The sequence below is a fragment of the Heteronotia binoei genome, chromosome 10 (genome assembly GCF_032191835.1).
Source record: "Heteronotia binoei isolate CCM8104 ecotype False Entrance Well chromosome 10, APGP_CSIRO_Hbin_v1, whole genome shotgun sequence".
NCBI classification, from domain to species: Eukaryota; Metazoa; Chordata; class Lepidosauria; order Squamata; family Gekkonidae; genus Heteronotia; species Heteronotia binoei.
In genome coordinates this window covers 79,523,140-79,549,080 of record NC_083232.1, presented here as the reverse complement: position 1 = coordinate 79,549,080, position 25,941 = coordinate 79,523,140, and the positions used below count along the sequence as shown (strand labels likewise).

Genomic DNA, 25,941 nt, shown 5'->3' with positions numbered 1-25,941 from the left:
AGCAAGCCGCGAAGGGAAAGAAGCCCCGCTAAGCTGCCTTCTGTCGCCCGTCTCGCCCAGTGGAGGCGACTCTCCTCCCGAGGAAGCCGGGCAGGGGCGAGCAGACTCCTCTTTAGAAAAGAGCCAAGCAACGTTTCCCCCTCGGGGCCAGGCTGCCCTCTGCGCTGATGGATCCCAGCGGGCAGCCGGGTTGGTCTGAAGCGGGTGAACAAAGCAGGAGTCAAGGCGCGACTTGAACCCTCTACGCTGAATTAGTGTGAGCTCGAGCCCAGTTTCTTAGCCTCCGGCTCACACCTTTTTGTCTTAGCCCAGGAAGGATGGCCCCAGAGCCCAAGAATTGACGCAGGAGCTCACCGCTGTCACGCCAGGAGCTCACAAAGGAAAATATTTGCTCACAAAACTCTGCAGCTTCGAGGGAGCGTTGCTTGGGATCCTTCTGAAGTCCGGGCAAAAGGTGTAGAGCGGGGGTGGCCAAGCTCTCCAGATGTTCTTGCCTACAACTCCCATCAGCCCCAGTCAGCACGGCCAATGGCTGGGGCTGATGGGAGTTGTAGGCAAAAAACATCTGGGGAGCTACCCTTGGCCGCCCCTGGGAGGGTTTTGGAACAGCTGCTGAATTGAATTTTTTGACAAGAATTGAGATAACAGTTGATGTTTTTTTTAATTTAAAAAAAATGAATGTTTTCACGTTTCCTAAACGTACAAGGCAAGCATGCCGCCCCTCACACGTTTTTACTCCTGGGGGGGGGGAGTGCACTGGGTTCAATGGGGTTGCTCGCAAACAAGAGCTGTGTCTCTGCTCAGTTTCCTTCCTCCCCGACGCCATTTGGGAAGAAAGCGGGCAGAATTTCCAACGGTTTCTTTCAGTATCCAAAGACTAGCGAAGGTCCCAGGCTGCCAGAATTTCTCCGAAGCGGGCCCCCTTTCAGCGCCTGGCAGCGGCCCACGAGTAAGGGGACCTGCGCCGCAGAAATGCGTCCAGCGGGAGGGCTGGAAAAGCCTGAAGCCACATCCCCCGGGCCAGGGGGGCGAGGGGGACCCGTCAGGTCGGCGGGGAAACAGAACAGCCCGAATGTGGGTTTCTCTCTTGGAAAAGGAAAGGTCCCCTGTGCAAGCACCAGTCGTTTCCGACTCTGGGTGATGTTGCTTTCACAACGTTTTCACAGCAGACTTTTTACAGGGTGGTTTGCCATTGCCTTCCCCAGTCAGCTACACTCCCCCCCTGCCAGCAAGCTGGGGACTCATCTGACCGACCTCGGAAGGATGGAAGGCTGAGTCAACCTCGGGCCGGCTTCCTGAAAACCCAGCTTCCGCCGGGATCGAACTCAGGTCGTGAGCAGAGAGTTCAGGCCACAGTACTGCTGCTTTACTACTCTGCGCCACGGGGCCGCTCTTTAGAGGATGATAAGTTTGAGTATGTCGAGAGGTTTTTGTTTTAATTATCATTATTTTGATGAATAAAAAATATATTTTTTAAAAAAGCAAAGCAAAGCTGCTCTCTTGCCCTGACAGGCTGAAGGGGCTCCCCCTTGGAGGCTCGAGAACCTTGGAGGCGTCCTGGTCCCCCTGGAAGAGACCAAAATCCTGGGCTCGGCAGGGCTCTCTTCCCAAGTCTCGCGTGGTCTATCCGGGCAGCGTCCTTAGGATGGCGCGGGAGGGGTCAGCGAATCCCTGACTCAATGGAGCCCCTCCTCTCGCGCTGCGGATCAGCCTGCATTGCAGGGGCGTCGTCTGAAAGGGGCGGTGGAAGCGGGCGGGCGGGGAAAGGGGGCCGAGGGCTCCCCAGGAAGCAGGTAGGAGCTGAGAGAGCTCTCCCAGAAGCTGCCCTTTCAAGGACAACTCTGCGAGAGCTATGGCTAACCCAAGGCCATTCCAGCAGGTGCGAGTAGAGGAGTGGGGAATCAAACCAGGTTCTCCCAGATAAGAGTCCGCGCACTTAACCACTGCACCAGACTTTGTCTGCCTTCCCGCAGGGGGGCGGGGAGGGGTTTGTGGGACGGCACTTTGCCCCCTGGATCGAGACCCTGGATAAGCTCGCAAACTGCTCAACTTTGAGGTGCAGTTCAGGAGTCAGGGGGGGAGGGGGGGCGCTTTGAGGGCGAACAACATTTGTCCCCGCGGCAATTTTCACCAATCCCAGCATCGTCGCAGACACAATCCCAGCGCAGGTGATGCCTAAGGTTATGAACCACGATAGAGCCGAAACGTGCTGAAGGTAAGAGCCACATAGAATAGATGTCCGGTGTCTGAATGTCAGATGTTTGAGAGCCGCAAGGAAGGAAGGAAAGCAAATAGACGGGGGAGGGAGAAGTGGAAAGAAAGCAACTTTAACTTTAAATGTGTCCTCCGGGTCACCAGCTGGTTTGGCTTGGAGAAGTGGTTTGAAGAGAGAAAGGCCTCCTGCAAGCTTGCCCACAGGGCAGTGGGGGCTTCGAGAGCCGCGCAAGACGTGTGAAAGAGCCACACGTGGCTCCCGAGGCACAGTTTCGCCACCCCTGGTCTATGCAATGGTCGACGAAATTCCGTTGCATTGCATCTGAAGAAGTGGGCATGCAGGCGAAAGCTGGTGCCGCTGGGCTCTCGGATTTTGTTTGAAGCCCGCAGAGTTTCAGGAAGGCGGCCGTGTGGGCGTGCAGTAAAAGGCTGCTTTCACACAGCGACTGTTTGCGAGTGGACTCTGCTGTTCTTACACAGTAGAAAACCCAGCTGCAAAGCGTGTGATTTAGTGTGTGTGTGTGAATGCACCCGAAGAGCAAGATTCGAAGCCCGCGGTACCTTAAAGACCAACCCAAGGGTGCTGCTCGGGGGGTGCTCAGGAGAGTCAAATACTAGCAGAGCCAATATCACAAAGGCTGGAGCGTCCCCGAGACTCGCACTTCGTTCTCCTGACCCCAACTTTGTTCTCCTGCTTCAGACCCCCCTGAATCTAGCAGCCCGCATCAGGTCTGCTCTACCGCAGCATTCTTGGCACAGTGACTTTCTGACTCGCGAGAAGTTCTGCCCGGAGCGAAGTTGCTGGTTCTGCAAGCGCCCCTGGACTAGGCGGAAGGAGAACCCCTTCCTCAGGAATTCTCCCCTTTTGCGCTTCCTCTTCCTGCCCTTTCTGTCTCGTGAGCGGTTAAAGAGCGGTTAAAGAGCGGTTAAAGCCTTTCTCCTGGTCGCGTAAGCCGCCCCGAGTCCATTGCTGGGGTAAGGCGGAGTATAAATTGAAGGAATGAAACGGAACGAAATGCTGTCTGTGAACTCGCCCTGCAGCGCCTCGACTCTTCGGGGAGCGTCACCACAACCCTGCAAAGAGCAAAGGCACGACGAGGTCTTCTTGGCCGGCTCCATCGGCTGCCGCCGCCGCCGCGTCAGGGATCTCTCCCTCCGGAGCCGGCTGGGGCTCCCCTCCCCCCCCCAGGCAAGAAGCAGGAAAACGGCGAGAAAACCCATCCGGGACGGTCTCTCGCCTCTCTCTTGTGGACAGCGGGCCCGGGGGGACAGGCAAGGTCTAGGCTCCCGGGTCACCTTTGACGGCAGCAGAGTCTGCTTCCAGCGCGCCTTGAAATCCACGGGGTGTGGGTGTGTTTTAAAACCAAGTGCACGAGCATGCCCGGATCGCCGCGCCCGTTTTCCCTCCCCTCTGCTTCAGGCCTGAGGAAATAAACCTCCCCCTCCAGCCCAGCCCAGCCCAGCCCACCCCACCCGGCCCGCACTCCTCCTGCCTTCTTGCACATCTCTCGCTTCTTGTCCTGCGCCTGGAGAGCGACATTTGTTCCCTGCAAAAACTTTGCAAGATTTTTCGTTGTTTTTTTTTTTTTTTAAGGCAAGCGTTTAGCTTTACCCCGAAGAAAGTCCCATGGAGCTCGACTGGATTCCTTTCCAATCCCCTGAAAGCCCTGTGCGTAGAAGAAAGTCATAGTTTCCAATCGGGGTTATTCAAATGCCTCGCCTCGATCCAGGCGCCTCAGTCCGGCCCGGAGGGAGCTTTTGCCTGACCCTCCCCTCCTGCGTCTGGCCTGGCCTGTCAACTCCCCCGGTGACGCCCTTGATCCCAGCAGAGACGCTGGGAGTCTTCCGGGTGCCACTGGTCTCTGCCCTAATGTCGCCGCCACAGACGGAGGCGGTTGTCCTTCCTTCGGGAGGCGCCTCTGGGGCAGTGGCTGGCATCTGGGCAGTTCAAGACTGGAGGCCAACCTCCTCGATGCTCCCCGTCGTCCCAAGCCCCCGCCCCCCGAAGTGTCGCTTCTGCCAGAGGAAGCGTCCGGTGCAAATCGAAAGCTTGCCCACCTGAAACGCTCAGATCAGGAAAAGAGCCTTTCCAGGTTGGCCTGTAAGGGGAAACCTGGAGACAGGACAGAAAGGAAAAGCCCTCATGAAAGTGGTGGCCGCCCAGATAAACTTTCGCGACGCTTGAAACACAACTCGGATCGTTCGGCACCGTAGTCGGGATTTGAGGCCGCGGCGCGCAGGCCGAGAGCTGCGTGGACGGCTTTGCGCTTGGCACTGCTGCGGTTCGGGTTGCCCTCTGGAAAGCAAACTGGAATTAGCAAATCTACACAGAGAAAGGAAACCCCTACAGAATTAGCAAACACACACACAAACACACACACACACAGAGGAAACCCCCTTTTGTGTCCGGTCTGACAGCACGTTTACTAGGAAGACCCATTGGTTTCAACTGTGTTTCCGCCCAAGTAAATGAGCACAGCGCGGCAGGTTTTTAAATGTAAGCCCCGCTTGGAGTCAATGGGCTGAAGAGGGCCTCACTCAGCCTGGTCTGGATCGCAGGGTGTTCTATTCCTAGGACCAAATAACGGGACGTCTTTATTTCTCTCTATGCGGAAGAGCCCCGAAACGAAAGGGTTTTGAACGGAGTTGGTTTCTGTTGCTCTGGGTCTCTAATTTCCGAGGGCCCGCTTTTGCAAAGGATGGGCGCTGAGACAAGAGAGTGGGCGGGAGGAGGGGGGAAGACAGCCCATAATTCCCCTCATCCTCAGAAAAACGTACAATCCGGCGGATCTAGAGAGCGAGGGGAAAAAGCTGCCTGGATCCTCTACAATCGCAAGAAATGTTGTCGATGTCATGATTTTATAGCACCATTTTTAAGTTTTAAATTATAAATTGTTTATATGTGTTGATTTTATAATTGTTATTCTTGTATTTTGACTGTGAGCCGCCCAGAGTCCGTATTTGGAGTGGGCGGCATACAAATTTAAAGTAAAGTAAATAAATAAAAACGGTAGTCCGTTTCATTCCCGGGAGTTCTGCTGTTTCTGCGCCCTTGTCGATTTCACTGTTTTTAGCCCTGTCCGCGACCGCTTTGTTCCCCCTTGCCCTCTTCGCGGGGTCCCCCCGGCCCTTTGGGGGGTTTCTTTGACGCTGATGCGGTCCTTCCTCGGCAGCGGCCCTTTTCTCACCAGGCGCTCGCCCTCTCCCGCCCCCTCTCCCTCTTCCCTCTGCCCTTCCGCAGAACAATTCGTGGAGAAGACGTCCTCCTGCTCGCAGCCTCTCGCCGACCTGCCGGCCTTGGAAGCTCACAGCGGCGACTTCAGCAGCAGCGGCGGCGGCAGCCCGTCCTCGCTGTGCACCGAGCCCCTGATCCCCACCACCCCCATCGTCCCCAGCGAGGAAATGGCCAAGATCTCCTGCAGCCTGGAGACCAAGGAGCTCTGGGACAAATTCCACGAGCTGGGCACCGAGATGATCATCACCAAATCCGGGAGGTAAGACTGGACCCCGGGAGCGGGGGGAGGAAGGGGAGGGCAGGGCAGGGCAGGAGAGGAGAGGAGAGGAGAGGGGAGGGGAGGGGAGGGGAGGGGAGGAGGGGAGGAGAGGCGGAAGGAAGGAAGGAAGGAAGGAAGGAAGGAAGGAAGGAAGGAAGGAAGGAAGGAAGGAAGGAAGGAAGGAAGGAAGGACCTTCCCCCTTCCTCAAAAACGGCAACAGTAATTCACCTTCGTATTGGATGCTTCCCTTTGGCAGCTCAAGGGGGTGAAACAGTTGACCCAGTTAGTACTTTTTAACCCCTTTTCTTCTTCCCAGGAAAGTCGGGGGCAGGGGATCCATAATTCCCTGGGCTCCTCCAATCTATCCTCACAACAACCCTGTAGGGTCTGTTGGGGAGAGAGGCTTGAGACTGGCCTGAGGTCACCCAGTGAGGGAGGGCAGGGTTTGCTTCTTGGTCTGCCTTTCTCACAAGGACTCCAGAGGGAGTCGGCACAATGGACACACAATGGGACATCCCATAGCCCATTAGGACCTGAAGGCGTTTGTGTTGGGATATTCATTTAAATTAGAGGCAAAGAGTTTGCGTAGTGCAAGACCATTGCTTATCAAAAGAAATAACGTTTACTAGCATAAAACATTAGGAAAAGGTACTTGGGAGTAAAAAGAAATAAATAAGCCTGCTGCATCTGCATCCTAACTGTTACACTACATGACTAATTTTATAACTCTTTGTCTCCTGACTTCTTGTTCCTAGAGAGCATTTGGGACAGGAAGACAGGCAATTGAGCTTGCATGCAAGATCAAGGCTTCTCACACTCAAGTGCTCACTGACCAATGTTTGCGATTTTCCTGGGCTTAGAAGAGGCAGTTCCCAATTGGATCAAGGCTGCAATATATCATATCCTGTATTTCAGCTAAACAACAACAGCAAGCTAACTCTATAATGTTGTGAGCCGCCCTGAGCCTGCTTCGGCGGAGAGGGCGGGATATAAATAAAATATATTATTATTATTAATTTCTGAAATGTGCACAGCTTGCTTTCCAACACTTTGAAAGGTTGAAGGAGCTGGGTATGTTTAGCCTGGAGAGGAGGCAGCTGAGAGGTAATATGATAGCCATCTTCAAGAACTTGAAGGGCTGTCATATAAGGATGGCGTGGAATTGTTTTCTGTGGCCCCGGAAGGTAGGACCAGAACCAACGGTCTGGTACTAAATCAGAAGAGTTTATTCCTGCTCAACGTTAGGAAGAACTTCCTGACCATTAGAACGGTTCCTCAGTGGAACAGGCTTCCTCGGGAGGTGGTGGGCTCTCTTTCCTTGGAGGTTTTTAAACAGAGGCTAAATGGCCATCTGACAGCAATGTTGATCCTGTGAATTTAGGGGGAGGTATTTGTGAATTTCCTGCACTGCGCAGGGGGTTGGACTAGATGACTCTGGGGGGTTCCTTCCAACTCTATGATTCTATGACTGTAGAAGTCTGGAACCACCAGAAAAAAACTGAAGGAGAGCATCAATATTCACAAGACACATTAAGCAGTACAGAAATTGCCTAATAAGATCCTCCTACTTACATTAAGCTTATGCACAGCTGCATAGACCACAGTCCCCAATCATTTATCCAAGAAATTTGTGTTGGAATACAAGCTATGCACATTTCAGACATTATAGAGTTAACTGTTTACCTGAAAGAGGAAATGATGTATTGTAACCTAAACCCAATTGTAAACCGAGTCTTCTAAACCCGGGAAGCAGGTAAACCTAGCATTGGTCAGAAAGGTCATTAGGTGTGAAAAGCTTTGATCTTATATACAAGCTGAATTGTGTTATTTCCTGTTTGCAACTGCTTTCTGGGAACAAGAAGGTAGACAATGGGTTGTATAATGTAGCCATGGAGAGGACAGACGTAGTTAGACTAGCAAATAAACTAAATTGTATTTCTTTTTTTATCCCAAGTACCCTATCCTGGTGTTTTCTAATAAACTTTATTTCTTTTGATAAGCAATCGTCTCTGACTCCTTTATGCAAACCCCATGCCTCTGAATGTTACATATATTTTCAACAATTCATAAAACCATTTCATACAGGGCAACTCAAGGGTTTTGTAGCAGGAAGTGAGCAGAAGTATGGGAATGAAGAACTCCTGCCCTAGCTTAACCCTCTTGGGAGTTTCTGCTGGGAAAAAAGTTCCTGAACCTTTCTGAAGAAGTGCAGAATCCCTCCTCTGCTCCTCGGTGGCTCATCTCTCTCTTACTCTGCACAGGAGGACTTCCCAGCAGAAATTGCCAGCTGCCTCCTGAGTGAACAGCATTGGGTCTGGTGCCATGTCAGATGCTATGGAAGTTCTGAGAGGGTTTGATCTGCCCTGGCTGTTTCACACATGTGTGTCATTGGCCTATGTGGCAGCCACCGGCTGATGAAGGGCACTTGCCCATCTTGGATGGCTGCCCTGGAAGTTCCCCAGGTCTACTGTTCTTGACTTTGCTTTAGAGCAGTAATAGTGCAAAAGAAACACACTTGGAGAATTTATTCCTTTTCATATTAGGCCACACCCCCTTATGTAGCCAATCCTCCAAGAGCTTACAGGGCTCTTAGTACAGGGTCTACTGTAAGCTCTTAAAGGATTGGCTACATCAGGGGTGTGTGGCCTAATATCCAAAGGAGCCCCTGCTACAAAAAAGCCCTGGGTACAGTCCACTTTCAGGGCCAGCCTAAGGGTTTGGGGGCCCCATGGGGCGCCAAGCCTCCTCCCCAGGAAGACCCTGCTTCGGACTGCATTAAGGAGGGGTGATCATAACAATGGGTGGTTTGAGGCATGATGCAGAACAGAACCAGGGATGACTCATGTTTCTGCGTCTCATCCAAAGCCCAGAGCTACACATAACTTCCCCACCCTGCCTGGATGTGTGGGGAGGGAGGAGACATGATGCATTCCTTGGAGATGGACATATATGGAACTGGGGCTTCATTCTCCCATCCCCACATTCTTCTCCCCTACTGTGGTGAAATCTCCATTCCGCCTCCTGCTCCCTTGTCCCACTTTTCACTATGGCCCCATGTCTCCTAAGAGCCCCATGCTCTTGGCTCCACCCAGATCAGCTTGCTGCTTCTGCTGCCACCTCCTCTTCCTCTTCCCATTTTTTGCAGTTCAGCAGCCAGCTGGGAGGAAGAGGAGAAGGACAAACTTCCCTGCAATGCTGTTTTTCATATTGTGTGCTGGCCACAAGTCATACACCCCCTTCCCAAATACAGTCTAAATATTTAAAATATATGAACAGTAATAGAAAAGCAAGATAGGCAGAACAGTCAAAATATGGAGTGGCTTCAGTCTGCGTCTCTTGCAGGGAGCTTTGGCTTGTTTTTAAGCCTTACCAAACAGATCCATCCAGGCACGTTTGGAATTTCCCTTTCTCTTTGGTGGCCTGAAGTAATGTCTGCTTCTGATCAGTTTCCAAAGGGTGTTTCCCACCCCCACCCCCCTCTGGGGTCTTATTTGTATCTATCCATCACCTCCTTTGCTTCTGTCTGTTTCAGAAGAATGTTTCCAACCATTAGGGTTTCCTTTTCGGGAGTGGATCCGGAAGCCAAGTTCATCGTGCTCATGGATATCGTTCCCGTGGACAATAAAAGATACAGATACGCTTACCACAGGTCTTCGTGGCTGGTTGCAGGCAAAGCTGACCCTCCGTTGCCAGCAAGGTCAGTCCATGTCCCCCTCCCCCAACACACTCACCCTTGAAATACCTGCTGCTTGTTTTCTAGGCAGTTTTCAAACATGGCTCCTGGCAAGTGGCAGATGTCAAGAGCCCAGAAGCTGGCAGACGTCAAGAGCCCAGGGAAAGAATACTGTGATCTGAAAGTTTTGTTTCAGTTACTTCCCTGGATAGTTTTAAGCAAAATGTAGAATCTGTGACCATGAGATGCAGGGTCATTGAGTAAAGATCCTCAAACCTGGACCCCGAGCAGTTTCTGTTCCTGCAGTAGGTAACATTATCTTATATAGGATATGATCACACAAGAGATTTGGCGTGACCTAGCCACACCTCACATCCGGATTTAATGTGTGTCATCACAAGCACACATCTGCCCCCGAGTCCCGCCTGTACCCACCTCATTTTAGGATGAGCTGGGACTGGATTAAGTAGCTACTGGGAAGTTCCCGGCAGCCAGAAACATGAAGTGCCCATCCCACATGCACATAAGCAGTCCAAATGCTCCTCGTGAATGTATGTGGCCCAGGGGTGGAATTCTATCAGGAGCTCTTTTGCATATTAGGCCACACCCCCTGATGAAGCCAATCCTCCAAGAGCTTACAAAGAACCTTGTAAGCTCTTGGAGGATTGGCTACATCAGGGGTGTGTGGCCTAATATGCAAAGGAGCTCCTGCTAGAACTCCGCCCCTGATGTGGCCCATTCCTTTCCCACTAGCAGGATGGGGCTGTGTGAATGCAGCAGCACGGATCAAAGAGAACTGGCTTCTTCAGAGCTGGAATACTGCAGCACCAAATCTCTAGTGTGATCCCACTCATAGACTGGGTATTTACTTCATGCATTGTGGAGTATGCTAGTTGGGTCTGGGTCCCCGTTCCTTTTAAAAGATGAGACACAATCACACGCTAGTGGTGGGTTCTCCTCAATTCCTGCATGTGAGCCCCTAAGCATCACCATTGTCAAATAATATGATGAAGACAACTTAGGCATATTTTCAAGAACTGTTTTATCCAATTCCCAAAATATTGCTATGTGCGTATCCTGCATCTCATTGTGCCCTGGAGATCGGTTGTGCAGGTCCCTGGATTTTGGTTTTGTTCAGAGTCAATGTGGGTTGTGTGAACTGGCTCCATTGCTTGAAAGCCAGTGGCCATTTCTTCTTTGGGTCCAGATCCAGAGCTAGTTCATAAAGTTAGCATATGGATTTTGTGGCTGTTTTATACAGACTCAATTGATGGCAGATAAATGTTCTGTGCCACAACCACGCAGGGTGGAATGCTTCCCTATCTATCCCAAGAATATTTTCCTGAGAGTGAGCCCCACTGAATCAACAAGAGTGAGGTTCTGAATGGACCTTCTTTGGACTGCTCTCTAAGCACTTGGCAATTCATAAACGGGTTTCTTTAAGCTGATGTCATCTTATGTGGTACAATAATTACAGACAGCAATGATGCAGTGATTCTAATACCCCATCTCACCAAATGTAGATTTTTTTCCCATTGTAGCTCCCCATGCTCTTAAAAATTTGTGTTAAATTTTGTGTTAATTTCCCCCCCTCCCAAGGATAGATTTTAAAGCTGAACAGGTAAATGAAGCTGATATTAGAAACTAAGAAGCTTTTTCTGGAGATACTTCCAAATAGAAATCCCAGTGGAATAAACCCACTTTTCTATATTGGTTCTTTTTCTGCCATGTGTCTGGTTTTTCCCGGGCAACAACTTCATGCATTCTGATCTGGGAGCAATTTGACACTGAAATCTTCTCAGGAAGCATACATAGAATCGAGCTGCACAAAACATGGATCCAAGGTTCAACATGACTCTAAAACCTTATCAGAACATCCACTCAGCTTATATTGTTTCTATTTGTGACCAATTCTCAGGGAGAGATTCTAGCTTTTATTTAAATAAGATTCTAGCTGATAGGAACCAGGAAATTACTTTGAAGGCACCAGCATTTGCTGTACAAGCTATAAGACTCTACAAACAAATACTTAAATGTCTATCAAATATTTTAATTTACTTTGTTTGGTAACTAGAAATGGAAACCGAAATTTTTATGTATAATATTTTATACTGCGCCCAAGCTGAATTGTACACTTTGGTTTTTCTAATGCCACTTGTTACTTATTTTTCTTTCTTTTTTTGGATGGGTCTCTGACCATATTGACTTGACTCTAAAACCTAGTATTTCAATTATGGGCAGTCACTGTGTTTATGGCGAAAAGGCCTGAGGTTTGCATGGCTTGAAATTCACTGCTTACTACGTGATTTCTGAGGCTTTGATACCAAAGCCACACATCCATCTGCCTTTAAATTTAGGAGATGAGAAGGCGATGTGTGTTATTTCAGGATTCAGTCCCATGTGAATAACTTGTTGATTTCAGAAAGCCACGTGCATAAGTTTACTTCAATAACTGAATCTCCCCCCCCCCCCCGCCCCCGAAAAAGGAATGATGTCTGCACATAAGCCTCGGTGACATTCGTACCCTCCGGCATTCCCTGCATCCTTTAGGTATAGAAATAACTTTCAGCACTGCCACTGCCAAGGCTGAAATTAACGAGGATTATGCAATAATCGGCTGAAAGCATTTCCATTCATAAACCTTCACTACCAATGACCACTAAATCCTCCTTTTCCTGCTGTCAACATGCGAAGCAGTTTTTTTCCCCCTTGCTGTGAACATGCAGGTCAAAATTGCTTTTACAAAATCTATTGTGAAACTTTTAAAAGTTTTCTCGGCATAGACTACACGTTAGGCTGCAAAATGAAAAGCTATGCAAACTAGGCTAGACTCTGAAAAGAAATGTCATGTCTTATGAGTTCTAGCTTGTAGCTAAATTTTCCACTGCTTTGAAAGTTCTGTTTTCTTCTTCTTTGTTTCTTTAAGACTGATATGGAGTGTTGATTAATTCCCTTGGCAATATCTACTAAGCTTGCTCTTAAAACCCTTTATTAAATACACAACTCCCTACCTCAGATCCTGCATGAACCAGCAGAGGGCAAAATGAATGGTGAAAGTTAGTGGTTAAAAATATTAAAGATTACCTGTTAGGTTAGACAAAATATCTTTGTTTCTAACCAGCCCATTCTCCATGCAGGTGTGGAAAGAGTAAATATTTCCTCCATTTTATCATTGCAACAGCCTAAACTGAGTGGCAGTGGCAGGTGAAAAAGCGATCCTCTGACCTTCATGGCAGAGTAAGGATTTGAACCTGGATCTCCCTGGTTATAGCCCATCCTTCCAGTTGCTACACCACACCTGCCCTTGCAGTGCTCTGGCTCAAAGAGTCTTGCTCAAAGAGAAGTATGGTGGAGAGAGACAACCTGTCGTCCATTTGGAAAAGTTGTAACCACTTAACAGTGAGCTGGAATGGAAACATTAAACATTGGCTAACTAAATAAAATTATGCTTGCGATTACTAAAGGAACGGCAGGCCTAGGAAGTAAAATCTGGGAAAGGAATACTATTAATCATGATCTAATCAGCAAATGAAGGTCTTAAGGAGTCTGTTTCAGGCATCTCAGTGTACATCAGATTCACTTGGAACTAAGTCGCACTGAATTCATCTGCAAGGAGGAGTCTGTGTTTTTTATCCTGTAGCCGTAGCATGATGTGCACCACTTGTGGCCTTCCCTGGATGGTCCAGGCTAACCCAATCTCATCAGCTCTTAGAAGCTAAGCAAGGATGGCCTGGGTTAGTATGTGGATGGGAGACCAGCAAAGAAGTCCAGGATTTGCTACCTAGAGGCAGGCAATGGCAAACCACCTGTTTGTCTCTTGCCTTGAAAACCCTACAGGGTTGCCATATCATCTGCAACCTGATTGCACTTTACACGAACTTCCCACCCACCTTTGCTGTTTTACAATCTGACAATTTACTGCCTCCCCTTTACTAGTTGTTGGTAAGCCTAGTTCTTGTTGTAGGGCTGCTTTGTTACCAGCGGTGACCAGGAACTTCTTGCTCGACAGACCCTGCTTCTGTTGTCTTTCCAGGCTGTATGTACATCCGGATTCTCCTTTTACGGGTGAACAATTGCTGAAGCAGATGGTGTCCTTTGAAAAAGTGAAGTTAACAAACAATGAGCTGGATCAGCATGGTCATGTGAGTAGGCAGCCCTGTGGGAATGGAAAATCAGGTGTCTAAAATGATCCTCCTCCACACACACCTCCCTTTTTGCTGTCTTCCTCGAGAGGTGGAAACAGGGCTTCTTCTTCCGCCAACCCTCCCTTCTCACTCTCTTAGCTTTGGTCACCACCACAGCCCAAACAAATTCTGCCCTTCCTTTCTTCACCCATGGCTTGAGGCACAGATAGGGGCAATCTGAGTATCACCTGATTTCCATGCTGCCACACATGCTAAATATTATCGTTTTGAGCCACTTCTTCAACCGTTTGCAAGTGGATTTTGCCATTTCACACAGTAAAATCCATGTGCAAGGTGTATTGAAAGTGGATTCAAAGTGCGTTATTTAGTGTATGTGAAAGTACCACAAGATTCCCTGGTCTTTTGAGCACAACAGGTGGTTGTAAAACAACAACAATTATCTATTTGTTACTAGGTGTTTCCAAGTTATCACTTAAAGCCCAAACTGCTCTGGGACTAGGGTTGTAAATCCCCAGGTGGGGGTAGGGGATCCCCTGATTTGGAGGCCCTCTCCCTGCTTCAGGGTCATCAGAAAGCAAGCGGGGGCGGGGGGGGGGGAAGATCTGCCGAGCACTTCATTATTCCCTATGGAGACCAATTCCCATAGGGTATAATGGAGAATTGATCCATGGGTATCTGGGGCTCAGGGGGGGGGCTATATTTTGAGGTAGAGACACAAAATTTGCAGCATAGCATTCAGTGCCTCTCCCCCAAATACCCTCCAAGTTTCAAAAGGATTGGACCAGGGGCTCAAATTCTATGAGTCCCAAAAGAAGGTGCCCCTATCCTTCCTTATTTCCAATGGCGGGAAGGCATTTAAAAGGTGTGTGGTCCCTTTAAATGTGATGACCAGAACTCCCTTTGAAGTTCAGTTATGCTTGTCACAACCTTGCTCCTGGCTCCACTTCAATATCTCCTGACTCCACCCCCAAAATCTTCTGGTTCCACCCCCAACCCCCCAGATATCTCTTGAATTGGACTTGGCAACCATATCTAGGACCAGCATACTTAAATACTTGCACCCTTATGTGCCTGTCCACATATTAAAGTCATCTGTGGAGATCCTCCTGTGTGTCCCTCCACCTTCTGTTGCTGTGAGAGACAGAGCCTTTTCCATGGAGGCCCCCTAAACTCTCAACTCCCTCTTTAATGTCAGGTTTTGACCTTTTTGGCCAAGCTTTTTTTTTTTTTTTTGCCAAACTGCATGAAATAGCCTATTTTTTCCTCAATCTATTTGTAATTTTTTTAAAAAACAAAACCAGCCCGTGTTCTCCCCCCCCCCCCCCTCTGGAGTTGCAAAGCCACCTTATGTTTTGGGACACGTATTGATATTTTGTTACCATATGTTTATTTGAGTAGTTCTGTGGTTTATATTATTCTATTGTCATTCTCTCAATGTCCACCATGTTTGATTTATTTTAACTATGTAGGTTAACTATGTAGGAAGCTGCCTTAGGAGCGGGCAAAGTTGAGTCTGTGAAGTAGACATAATTCAAATATGACTTTGCTGCTACGTTATTTCTCCCCCTTCCCCGCCCCCAACACACTGCTTGTCTTCAGTTTCTTTGAGATGTTCAGAGTGTAACAGCTGACTGGGTGGCTGAAAACCAAGGCAGGGGACTGGCTGTGTATAGATTCTTCTTCATGGTGGGGCTATGTTAGGAGGACTCCGTTCCCCACTCCCAGTCCTGAGCAAATTTACACAGCTGTTTTTTTGCCTTTGATGGGTGGAGAAACAAACGGTCAGGCCTGCGGGCAGGAAAAAAAGAACGAAGCAGGTGAAACTTGAGAAAATATTTATTAGAGCTTTCTAGATCCCTACGTGTTTCACTGTTGAGTTTCTTTAGAGGATCTTGACCTCATTGCTCAAAGTGGAATTTGAAAAAACCTGCAGATCTCCTGAAGAAGCTTAACAGCGAAATGCGTAGGGATCTAGAAAGCTCTAATAAATATTTTCACCTCGCACCTGCTTTTCTCTCCCCCGCCCCCCCTGCCCCGCACCTTAAATGGGTGCTAGCCAGGTTTCAAATTTCGCAGCTGGGAGTTTGTAGCTGTATCTGCCTGTGTGGTAGAAGGGAAGAAAGCAACATTTTCAAGCAACAGAGACACGGAGCACTTTGAAAAGCAGTAGCCGTAGCTCAGCAAACCTGTTGGGATTTCAGTAACTTGGCCAAGAAAGATGCTTTGCTTTTCTCCATTGTCTGCAGTTTCACCAGAATGAAAGGGCAGCTTCTGTAAAAGCTCTCTCAGGCCCACCTACCTCACAGGGTGTCTGTTGGGGGGGGGCGGGGGAGGTAAAGGAGATGGTGACCCCTCTGAGACTCTGAGATTCAGAATATAGGGCAGGATATAAATCCAATATCTTCTTCTTTAATCCCCTGATGGTCTCATCACTAGTGGTAAGGAAAGAAACCATTCCATGGCTGAAGTGAGAAATCTGGTCATCCAGTGAGTTTTTGCGGCAGACCTCTCTCTCTTTGTATAGGCTTGGTATAGGCTACTGCATTCCCACAAGGCATCATGCCCCCACAGAGATAAGAATGAGAAGAAAATGTCCTTTTACTGTTCTGTCTCCAAATCTTTTTTGCTAATGTCATCATTAGGCCTGATCTACATGCGTATGCAGCAGGATGAGAAGGGACTGTTTCAGACTATAAGAACATAAGAGAAGTCATGCTGAGTCAGGCCAATGGCCCATCCTCTGTGCCACATAGTAGCCAAAACCCAAGTGCCATTAGGAGGCCCACCACTGGGGCTAAAACTCCAGAAGCCCTCCCAGTGTTGCTTCCCATACGAGTGCCCTTCTATGTAAAATAGAAACTCCCTGTAAGTAAAGCAAACAAATAGATGATCAAAAATGCCTCTCATAAGGGAAAAGGCTCTATCCTGGTCAGTTCTCTGCTATGCAGGGAGATTTTACGTACACGAAGCGTATTCAAAAACCATGCCATAATCCGTCCTACTCTCTTTTTGCACTGCATTTATCTTCTAGGCCTTCATTATAGGACTTACAATATGATGGGGTCATTTGAGAATGATAAGGCATTCTGGAACAGAGTGAAACAAGCTGGTACAATCTAAAACATGCTGGTTTGAGTATAATACAAGAGTTGATGTGCTGGATGTAGGGTAACTAAATGTCCATGACAGAGTCTAGGAACGCAATGACATAAAAAGAGCCGAGCACTGATGCTCCTTTCCTCCTTTCCTCCAGATAATCTTGAATTCGATGCACAAATATCAGCCCCGGGTGCACATCATTAAGAAGAAAGACCATACTGCTTCCTTGCTGAACCTGAAATCTGAAGAATTTAGGACATTTATCTTTCCAGAGACGGTGTTTACAGCAGTCACAGCCTACCAGAATCAACTGGTAAGTGTTGCCTGTGGGTTTATTGTTAACCTTGGACTTTGTCAACCACCACTAGTTGTACAGAAGAGTGTTATTGCTGGGGCACATAGTTTCCTTCGATATAGCCATTATAAATTTATTTAATTCCCTTTTAAAGCCAACCAAAGTGGCTACTATTATGTCCCATGGCAGCGTATTCCACAAGTTAATTATTCTTTGATTGAGGGTATATATGTCTTAAAGGTTAGTTTACAGTAGTCTTGGGAGAAGGGAAAGGTCACTCATCTTTCTGCTGCATCTCTGCATGAGTTGCTGCTGAGGGATAGCCTCATTCTAGGCAGGACACACATCGTGATCAGTGACAAGGAAGCTCCTCTGAGAATGGGAACTGTATTTTGCATGTTCTAAGGAGACCCCTTTTAAGTAATATGAGAAAAGGGAATCTCCAGTTTTAACTCAGAAAACAAGGAAGCTTTAGCTATCAGAGTCCAGAGAAACAACATTCAAAGGCAATAACTTTGGCTCTGCCTAAAACATTTCCCTGAAAGTAAGCGTCTTCTCTTCTCCCTAAATTAGATGCAAAGATGTCACTATTTAGAATAACATGGAGTTGCTGTAATATCCGACTTGTGCACTCTCACATCCAGTCATTTTGCCATCTTGAAAACTGTGGAAGATTCTTCCAAAGGTGTTGCAAGGAACATTTTTTAAAAAAGTTTTTGAACATTTTAAAAAATGCCCCTGGGGAATGTAATGTATCTGGACTGTGTTTTGCAATGGTATCTAAATGGAACACTTTGAGGACTTAGGATGAAGAATATCTTTTGATTCTTGTTGTGTAAACTTCAGACTAACTTTTTGACATGTCTCCTGAGCCATGTCAGGAGAGACCTTTCTCTGATCCTGGGTGAAGTTCTCACATCCAAGCCATTTGAGGAGGTGTTACTGGAGAATCACAAGACGACTTGCTTATATCAGAGCGAGGCAACATTTTCTAACACCTGGCTGACATATGCACTAGTCTGAGTTTTCTGATTAAGCATTGAGACGTGAGCTTGAAACAGTCACAGCTGGCTTTGGGGCCAGAGGAGGTGACAATAGGCAGAGACAGGTACCAAGTAGGGAGTCCCACAAAAGGGAAGGGCAAGATCCTTTTTAAGCCACTTCTGGAAACTGGTTTCTCTTGCAAATCCACAGGTCCAGACTCTATTCATTGCCATAATCTCTACCTGTTAGCTACAGTTTTGTCAAACGGAAATGTTTTATCAAATGCATGCATAGTTTCTGTTTATTTTTCTGTTTGCAAAAACCTGGGGTATTCTCCAAAGCTTCAAAGTAGGCAATTATTAAAAACTGTAATATATAATAGAAGCACCACACTTAAATATATATTGTTCCAGATCAAAAGATCCTTATTACACACATGAAACTGCTTGTATACTAAGTCAGACTCTTGATTTATCCAGATCATTCTGATTGGCAATGGCTTGCTGGAGTCTTAGTTTGAGGTCTGTCATCACCTAATATTTGGCACTAGGGATGCAGGGGTTGAACCTGGTACCTTCTGCATGCAAAGTAGATGCCCTACCACTGAACCACAGACAGATCTGGCTTTTTTAGAGACTGGGAAGGGTGGGGAGAATTGGTGATAGCTGCAGGTCAAAATGTACCCGCGCAGCAACTGGTGGGGAATCAATCTGCGGAAAGCAGAAGTCTGGGGATGGAGCAACTGCTAGTGAAGCATCGATGACTGTCTATATTCAGTGGGGTTTTACATAGGTACTTCACACTTAAAAAAAAAAAATCTACTGCCAGATTAAACGGGGGCAGCTTTTGTAATTGACCAAAAGGTTTGTAATTGATTAACCTAACTGATCAACTGATTCTTGCTCAAATCCATGTACATAGATGAGGTGACCAAAACCTACAGTGGTGACATCACTGTGTTAAGTGAGTTCAGTCAGCTCTAAATCAACCAAGAACACTTTATTGTAAGAAGAAACAGTCACAAACAGCAGAAGCACTTCACTCATTATATACTCTCTGGCCATGGTTAACCACACCCCTCTAGCAGGCAACAGTTACTCCTATTGGCTCACTCCAGAATCCTTCATTTGCATCTCTTTGTTACAAATTGTTAAATGCCTAGCATCCTGATTGGCCAGTTCTTCCAGGCTTCAGGATCTTGGTTTGCAAGGAGTGCCTGTCTCAAGCTCAGGCAACAAAACCCCAGTAAAACACATCAAATACATAACAATCACTATCTGTTTGATGTAAGAGCAACATGTGAGTGGTGCACATGTATTAGCTATTGGATTTGGGATTCTTCCCCATACACTGTCCTTTGGTGCCCAGGGATTGCCTTTGGTTGGCTGATAAAGGCACAGAAGCTTGTTGCCACATGTTCATTATCATCCTTGCAGGGCTGGGCTGAGATATATTTTGATCTGATATTATTTTTAGTTCAAAGTGTCCCAGGTTTTCCAACCCAGTTTCATAAACCAGTTTCCCATGTGCAAGTAAATGGCATATAAATTCATTATTTCAGTGAACACCAGAATGGATTTGCTGAGTGGATCCACATAGATTACTGTTCCCATGCAGATGACAGTAATCTCTAATCCTGGAGCCAAGCACTGAAATAAATGAGGGTTTGCCTTGATAAATCAGTTTTAGCAAGCTTTGAGTCTGATCCTTAGGCGCATACCGTAAATACTGCTGAATTTCCCAGTGGAACTTCTCTGGAAATCCTAGAGATGGATGCTGTCATATTACGTATGACTAATGAAAATGGAACCTCTCGTTTTTGCCATTTCTTTCAGTGCTGGTTTTAAGAGGCCTGATTACATTTCTGCAGGTTATTAGATAAGGGCTAAATACATTACACTTTCAACAAACTATCTCACATTTAAGATTTAAAGGTCATGCATTTGTTAGGCAGTCAGGCCACTGCAACAGAGTTGAATTGTAGGTCAAATTTCATTTCCCCCCCACTAGCTTTCTTTCAGATGTTCTCCTGATTTATTTGTGAAATGATCTGAGGAGAATATTTATTTATTTATTTATGTTTTTATATCTCACTTTATCCCTACTGGAGACTCCAAGTGACTTACAAAGCTGGCCAAAAATGAAAACAACAAACAACAAACACACACAATTTAAAAAAAAAAGCACCGTGACCTTCCGAGGCACAGGTGGGGGGAACAGAAGGCACCAATGGAAGAGGAAGGCAGAGAGGTTGCCTATCTGTAGATAAACTCCATTTGCATAGCTGAGGAGCCAAGCAGATAGTCCCGGAATCACTTTCTGCTGACCCTCCTTGATTCTTCTCTATCTTATTTCCATCCCTGGTCCAGACTTATGCTTCCCCTGGACTTTCCAGCCTCCCAGTGGGGCCTGATGTTCTCCTGGAATTATAACTGATCTCCAGACTACAGAAATGAATGGCACCACAGCCCAACTGAGCTCTCCCCACTTACCATATCCCACTATCCCAACGGACTGCACCCAAATCAACAAGAATTCCCCAAACCAGAGGTGGCCACCCTACCCTGCCTCCCCACCTGTGGCTTTTAAAAGATAAACAACATATGAGGAGTTTTGGTTATGGAGCATTGTCAAGGGCAGTCTGTATTGGTTAATATGGCAGAGTTTTGCCCAGTCATAGAAGTGCAGTAAATAAATCTCCCCAGAAGTATATATTTTGTGTGTGTGTGTGTGTGTGTGTGTGTGAGAGAGGTAAATTTCCATTTATTAAAGTAGATTCTGTTCACATTCAGGTTGTGGTCATGAGAAGAGAAAAAAGCTTAACCTAACGAGCATTTTAAAAATCTAATTTTATCTGATTGTTGTTATGTTAAATTGACTTAATTCCTAATTATGATACAGTTTTAACTTGCTGTTAGCCACCCTGAGCCCTGAAGTGCAGGGAAGGGCCAGTTAGAAGTTTAAGAAAATAATTAAATTACTTTCCCCTTCACAAATGGCCAGCTTGTGCAGCACTATGGCTGTGGGAGTACGAGAACATTGTATGTACAGGAGAGAGACATGTGTCTCCATGGAAGGCCATAAGGAGAGAGAGGAGAGGTTAGAGGGCAGCTCCCAGGTTGAGACAGAGAGAGGCATCCCGTTCAAGGAGATAACACCCATATACACTTGGAATGATGTAGCAACCCCCTCCCCCGCCAGTGTCCAGGCATGCTGAGTCACTCACTTCGACAGACTGGCTGCCTTACAATACTAGCAGCACATTCTATACCTGCCAGTCCTCCTTGTGAGATGAGCTAGTTTGTGCCACACTTAGTAAGCTATATAATTGATAGCAGATGTCCTGTTCTTTTCTCTACTTCCAGATAACCAAGCTGAAAATTGACAGCAACCCATTCGCCAAAGGATTCAGGGACTCTTCCAGACTCACTGATATTGAGAGGTAATGGTGAACTTTGTTTACTTTTTGGCTCTGATAAGATAAAGAGGGAAAAGGGAGAGTTGGGATGAAAAGTATCCTTTCAGCTCGTGCACGAAGCAGTGCATTTGAAAGTTATCCCATCCCGCGAAAGGGGACTCATCTTCTTATCAGTTGTTTGAAGATGATTTTTAATGGATTTTAATTATGTCGATCTTGGTTTTTCCATCAAATTTCTGGACATACATAAAAAGGTAGTCCCCTGTGCAAGCACCAGTCGTTTCCGACTCTGGGGTGATGTTGCTTTCACAACGTTTTCATGGCAGACTTTTTATGGGGTGGTTTGCCATTGCCTTCCCCAGTCATCTACACTTTCCCCCCAGCAAGCTGGGTGCTCATTTTACCAACCTCGGAATGATGGAAGGCTGAGTCAACCTTGAGCCGGCTACTTGAACCCAGCTTCCGCCAGGACCGAACTCAGGTCGTGAGCAGAGCTTAGGACTGCAGTACTGCAGCTTTACCACTCTGCGCCATGGGGCTCTTTTTAACATACATAGGCAGAGCTTTGTCTAAATAGATGACTACTTAACTTCGGCACTTGCCTTTTGTTTCTGGTACTTCTAAGCCTTCATCATGTCCATTCTCACAATCTAGATCTGCCAGGGTTCCAAGCCCACTGGAACCGATTCAAATACTCAGTACGATCCTGAAGCAGGATCTTTAATGAACCACCTCAGAACACTTGGTGGGGGGAAGATGCTCACCATCTGTGAAAGGAAGCTCCTCCATACCGGTGTGTTTGCATGCAGGAAGCTTTCGCTTCAGAGAAAAAGCCCTGGCATGAGCCTCTGCTGAATGTCTGAATCTCTTCTCCCTGATATAAACAGGAGCACCTCAAATGGTATCAGCAGTTTTATTCTCACATAAGCTTTAGACCATAACACATGCCCACCTATATGGGTCAGCTGTTGGACCATGACCGACTCAGATTTTAAAAGAGATCACATCCTTGTTGGGCCTAGGTTAGCTTTTCCTAATCGAAGTGAGAAATTGGAAATAATAATGATTTATGGTCATAGGTTGACACATTCTGAGGAAGGAAGGGAATTCCAGGCTTCTGTTGAGAGCCCTTCTTTTGCAGCAAGCTTGGTGCCCAGACTGAAAATGTGGTATATCTAGTATATCTCACTAGGGAGATTTGGGCAGGGTGCTGCATGTTTTTCCCTAACCCATTTTATTCTCACAATGACCTTTGGCAAGTTGCAAAGCACTGCATGAATTTGTGAATGTGGATCTGGGAAAATGGGAAGGAATTAAGAATGGAACAGGAAGTCATTATGCTGGAAGAAGAAGGAAGAGCTGAAAACATAAAGGGGCTGTAGTTTCAGGAGCCCCAATGGCATGTTTATATTCACATTGGATGCCCTGGTGCTGAAATCACATTTTAAGTTGTAAGAAATGTTCTGACTTGTGCATTAAAACTGAATGAATGAATAAATGAATGAATGAATGATGGTGGTTTTAAACTAAATTGCTAGTCTGAATATGACTTGATGGAACGTGGGTTGAAAGGAATATTTACCTTTGCTTTCCCTCTCAACCCATTTTCCAGAGTAAGGTCATCATCCCTACCTGCTTTTAGTTCCACTGGGGAAACCTTATGAGAGCTGTAAATTTCCATCAGTGGAGGTAAAAATATCTTGGGAGTGGTGACTTCTTGTGGGAAAACTGGTTATGAGGGAAGTGTCCTTATTGCCTTCCACCAACAGATTGTGCATTTAGATTGCTGTCTTGTGAATTTGTTGTTGTTGCTGTCAAGTCACATCTGACTTATGGCGACCCTGTAGGTTTTCAAGACAAGAGATGTTCAGAGGTGGTTTGCCATTCCCTGCCTCCACATCATGGCCCTAGTTTCCCTTGGAGTTCTAACCAGGGACAACCCTGCTTAGCTTCTGAGATCTGAGGAGACTGGGCTATTGAAGCCAAATACAGCCTGCAAAAAAGAAAAAGAAAAAGGTGGGGGGAGCCATTTCTTAGATGTGTGATTAAAATGTTCTTAAGCATTTGGCAGGATGGCACAGATAAAGGCTTATCACAAGTGTGTAACTAATTTGTATCCTGGGGCAGGATGTGAATTCCCTTTTTTCCTCCCTTCTCCTGTTGGCTCCTAGTCTCTCTCTCTCTCTCTCTCTCTCTCTCTCTCTCTCTCTCTCTCTCTCGGCTTGGCTTCGCGAACAAAGATTTAAGAAGGGTGCAATAGTCCACGTCTGCTGCAGGCTCGCTGGTGGCTGACAAGACCAATGTGGGACAGGCAGGTCCGGCCACAGCGGCTGCAGGGAAAAGTCTGATTTAGGGTTGGTGCTGTAGCAGTGCGATTCTTCCTCAATCTCCTTTTGTCCTTAAGACCAGCTATGCGTGCGTTCTCAAAGGAAGAGACAGCCTGGTGGATGGTGTGCCTCCATGCTTTGTGATCTGAGGCTAGGTCAGTTGGCACTAGCTCCTAGTGCCAACATTCAAAAGCACCAAGAGCTCTCTGATGTTCTATTTCCCTGTTTGGTGAAATTTCTTATTTTAATAACTTTTAAAATATCAGTTCTTAACGGGCAGTAAGTCCTGTGAACTCAGTGGATGCTACTGAAATCTTCTTTCAGAGAACATCTTTAGGACTGAGCTGTTGATTTGTTATGTGACTCATGAGATCCAAGTTGGCTTTGAACTGCTGACTTATAATGTCATTCTCTTTATTAGACTGATATACCGCATGATTATGATTTAGTGAATCATGGCCCACTCTTTGTTCCAGTGCTTTTAAATAAAAGGCTCAAAAATAAGATTTGCTTGTTCACAAAACCTTTGAATATTTCTTCCCAGTGCAAATCCACTCAATCTGGTGGGCATGGATTTTGCTGTGAAGCATCATCCCTACTCACACAATGTTCCCTCTAAGCTGTGTTGCCACTTTAATATGCCAGTCCAAAAGTATTTCTCAATAGCTGTGAAGTTTTGTGAGCAAAAGGTCTACTTCATGAGCTACTAGCATTAAAGTTGTGATCGAGTGATTTGGCTACTGCAAAAATTAGTTTGATATGGAGTCATTTTTTCTGAACTAAGACAAAAATGTGTGAGCTAAAAAACCTGTGAGCTAGCTCATACTAACTCAGCTTAGAGGGAACACTCCTCATGGGGGACATTAGCCTCTTTGGGACAAGTGTAAAGTTCTTTAGAGAGCTCTGACCAAACTCAACTGGACAAGCTATAGCGATAAATTTGGGGTGCCATCTTCCAGGTGCAACCTGGGAATCCCCCAGAACTACAGCTCAATTCCAGAGTACAGATCAGTTCCCCTGGAGAAAATGGAAGCTTTGGAGGGTGGACTCTAAGGCATCGTACCCCACTGAGGTCCCTGCCCTCCCCAGGTTCCACCCCCAAATCTCTAGGAGCTTTCCAGCTTGGATCTGTCAACCTTTACCCCCATACACCAGAGACCAGGGGGGACCTGGCAACTCTATGACAAATCCATATGGCTGGGAAACTGGAAGCATGAGAAAAGTTCTCCATTTTTCCCCTATATTCTAAAAGCCAAGCGTTGTGCAATTTCAATAACTTCATTGAACAATGGACCTTGAAATCAACTTGCAAGGTTAATAGAGTCTCAAATGCCACTTCTGGAAAGCAACAACATTATCCGGTCCATTTACATGCTTTGGCACAGGTTGTTTGCAAGTTCACAGCCGCACCTTCTTGAAAGGTGGATATTTGATTAGTCCCCGTAATCAGATAATCTGTTTCACAAATGTGCTTCTTAAAGCGGACAGTCATTTGGTGCATGGATATCTGGGGATGTTCTCAGTGCCTGTGCTGCCCTGGTCGTCTCGACCATGCACGGCCTCCAAGAGAACACTCATTTGGCAAAATGTTGTCAGTGTTTGGGTTGACCTAAATAGTGTAAATGTGGGACAAAGCTTTGGATTTAATTTCCAGATATTTAAGTCTGCTTTTTTCCTAACTAGCCTTCAGGGAGGGAAGCAAATCAGATCAATTGATCTTCAGAGACCTCAAGAAATTAAATTAGGTGAGAGTCAGTTACTGCACTAAACCATCAAGTAATTGGATTGCTCCTTGTAACTGATTGAAAACAGCTGCTATCTGTAACAATACCGGCTAGGCTTCCATACAGTAGCTTTGAGAGGGGGTGGGAGGGGGGGGGGGGGACGGAAGCGTCTTTTTTATGACATGATGACAGAAATTGCACTTTTCTCACCTAATTGAATCTGATTTTATAAATATGTGACTTTAGCAATTTCAAACTTCCCATTTCAGATTTACTGTCAGGGCACAACTCCAGAATCTGTGAACTCAGCTCTGGAAACTGCTGTCGATGCCAGGGCTTCGCTCTGGAGGATGTTAAGTGGGAACAAAAACTAAAGTGCTTCTGGGCATGCACGGAATGCTTTCCCTGAGCTGTGAATATTTTGTAAGCAGTTGCTGAAATTGCTGGGCTTATAGGAAAGGAGTTGGGAGTGCAGCTTCCAGGGAAGTGGCGTGCCAGGACCTCTTGGAAGCACCAAAGCTTATTCACTATGTGTAGGATTGCCATTGTGCCTGGAAAATATTGTGG

General features: G+C 46.6%; 1 protein-coding gene across 1 annotated transcript in view; it reads left to right on the top strand.

Annotated features, from left to right (window-relative positions):
- TBX20 (T-box transcription factor 20) overlaps positions 1-25,941 on the top strand; it is a 41,259-nt gene that overhangs the window by 3,156 nt on the left and 12,162 nt on the right. The window contains exons 2-6 of the mRNA XM_060248152.1: positions 5,456-5,708; positions 9,242-9,406; positions 13,416-13,524; positions 16,781-16,939; positions 21,271-21,347. Coding sequence (XP_060104135.1) covers positions 5,456-5,708; positions 9,242-9,406; positions 13,416-13,524; positions 16,781-16,939; positions 21,271-21,347 — 763 coding nt within the window. The remainder of the gene's footprint in view (positions 1-5,455; positions 5,709-9,241; positions 9,407-13,415; positions 13,525-16,780; positions 16,940-21,270; positions 21,348-25,941) is intronic.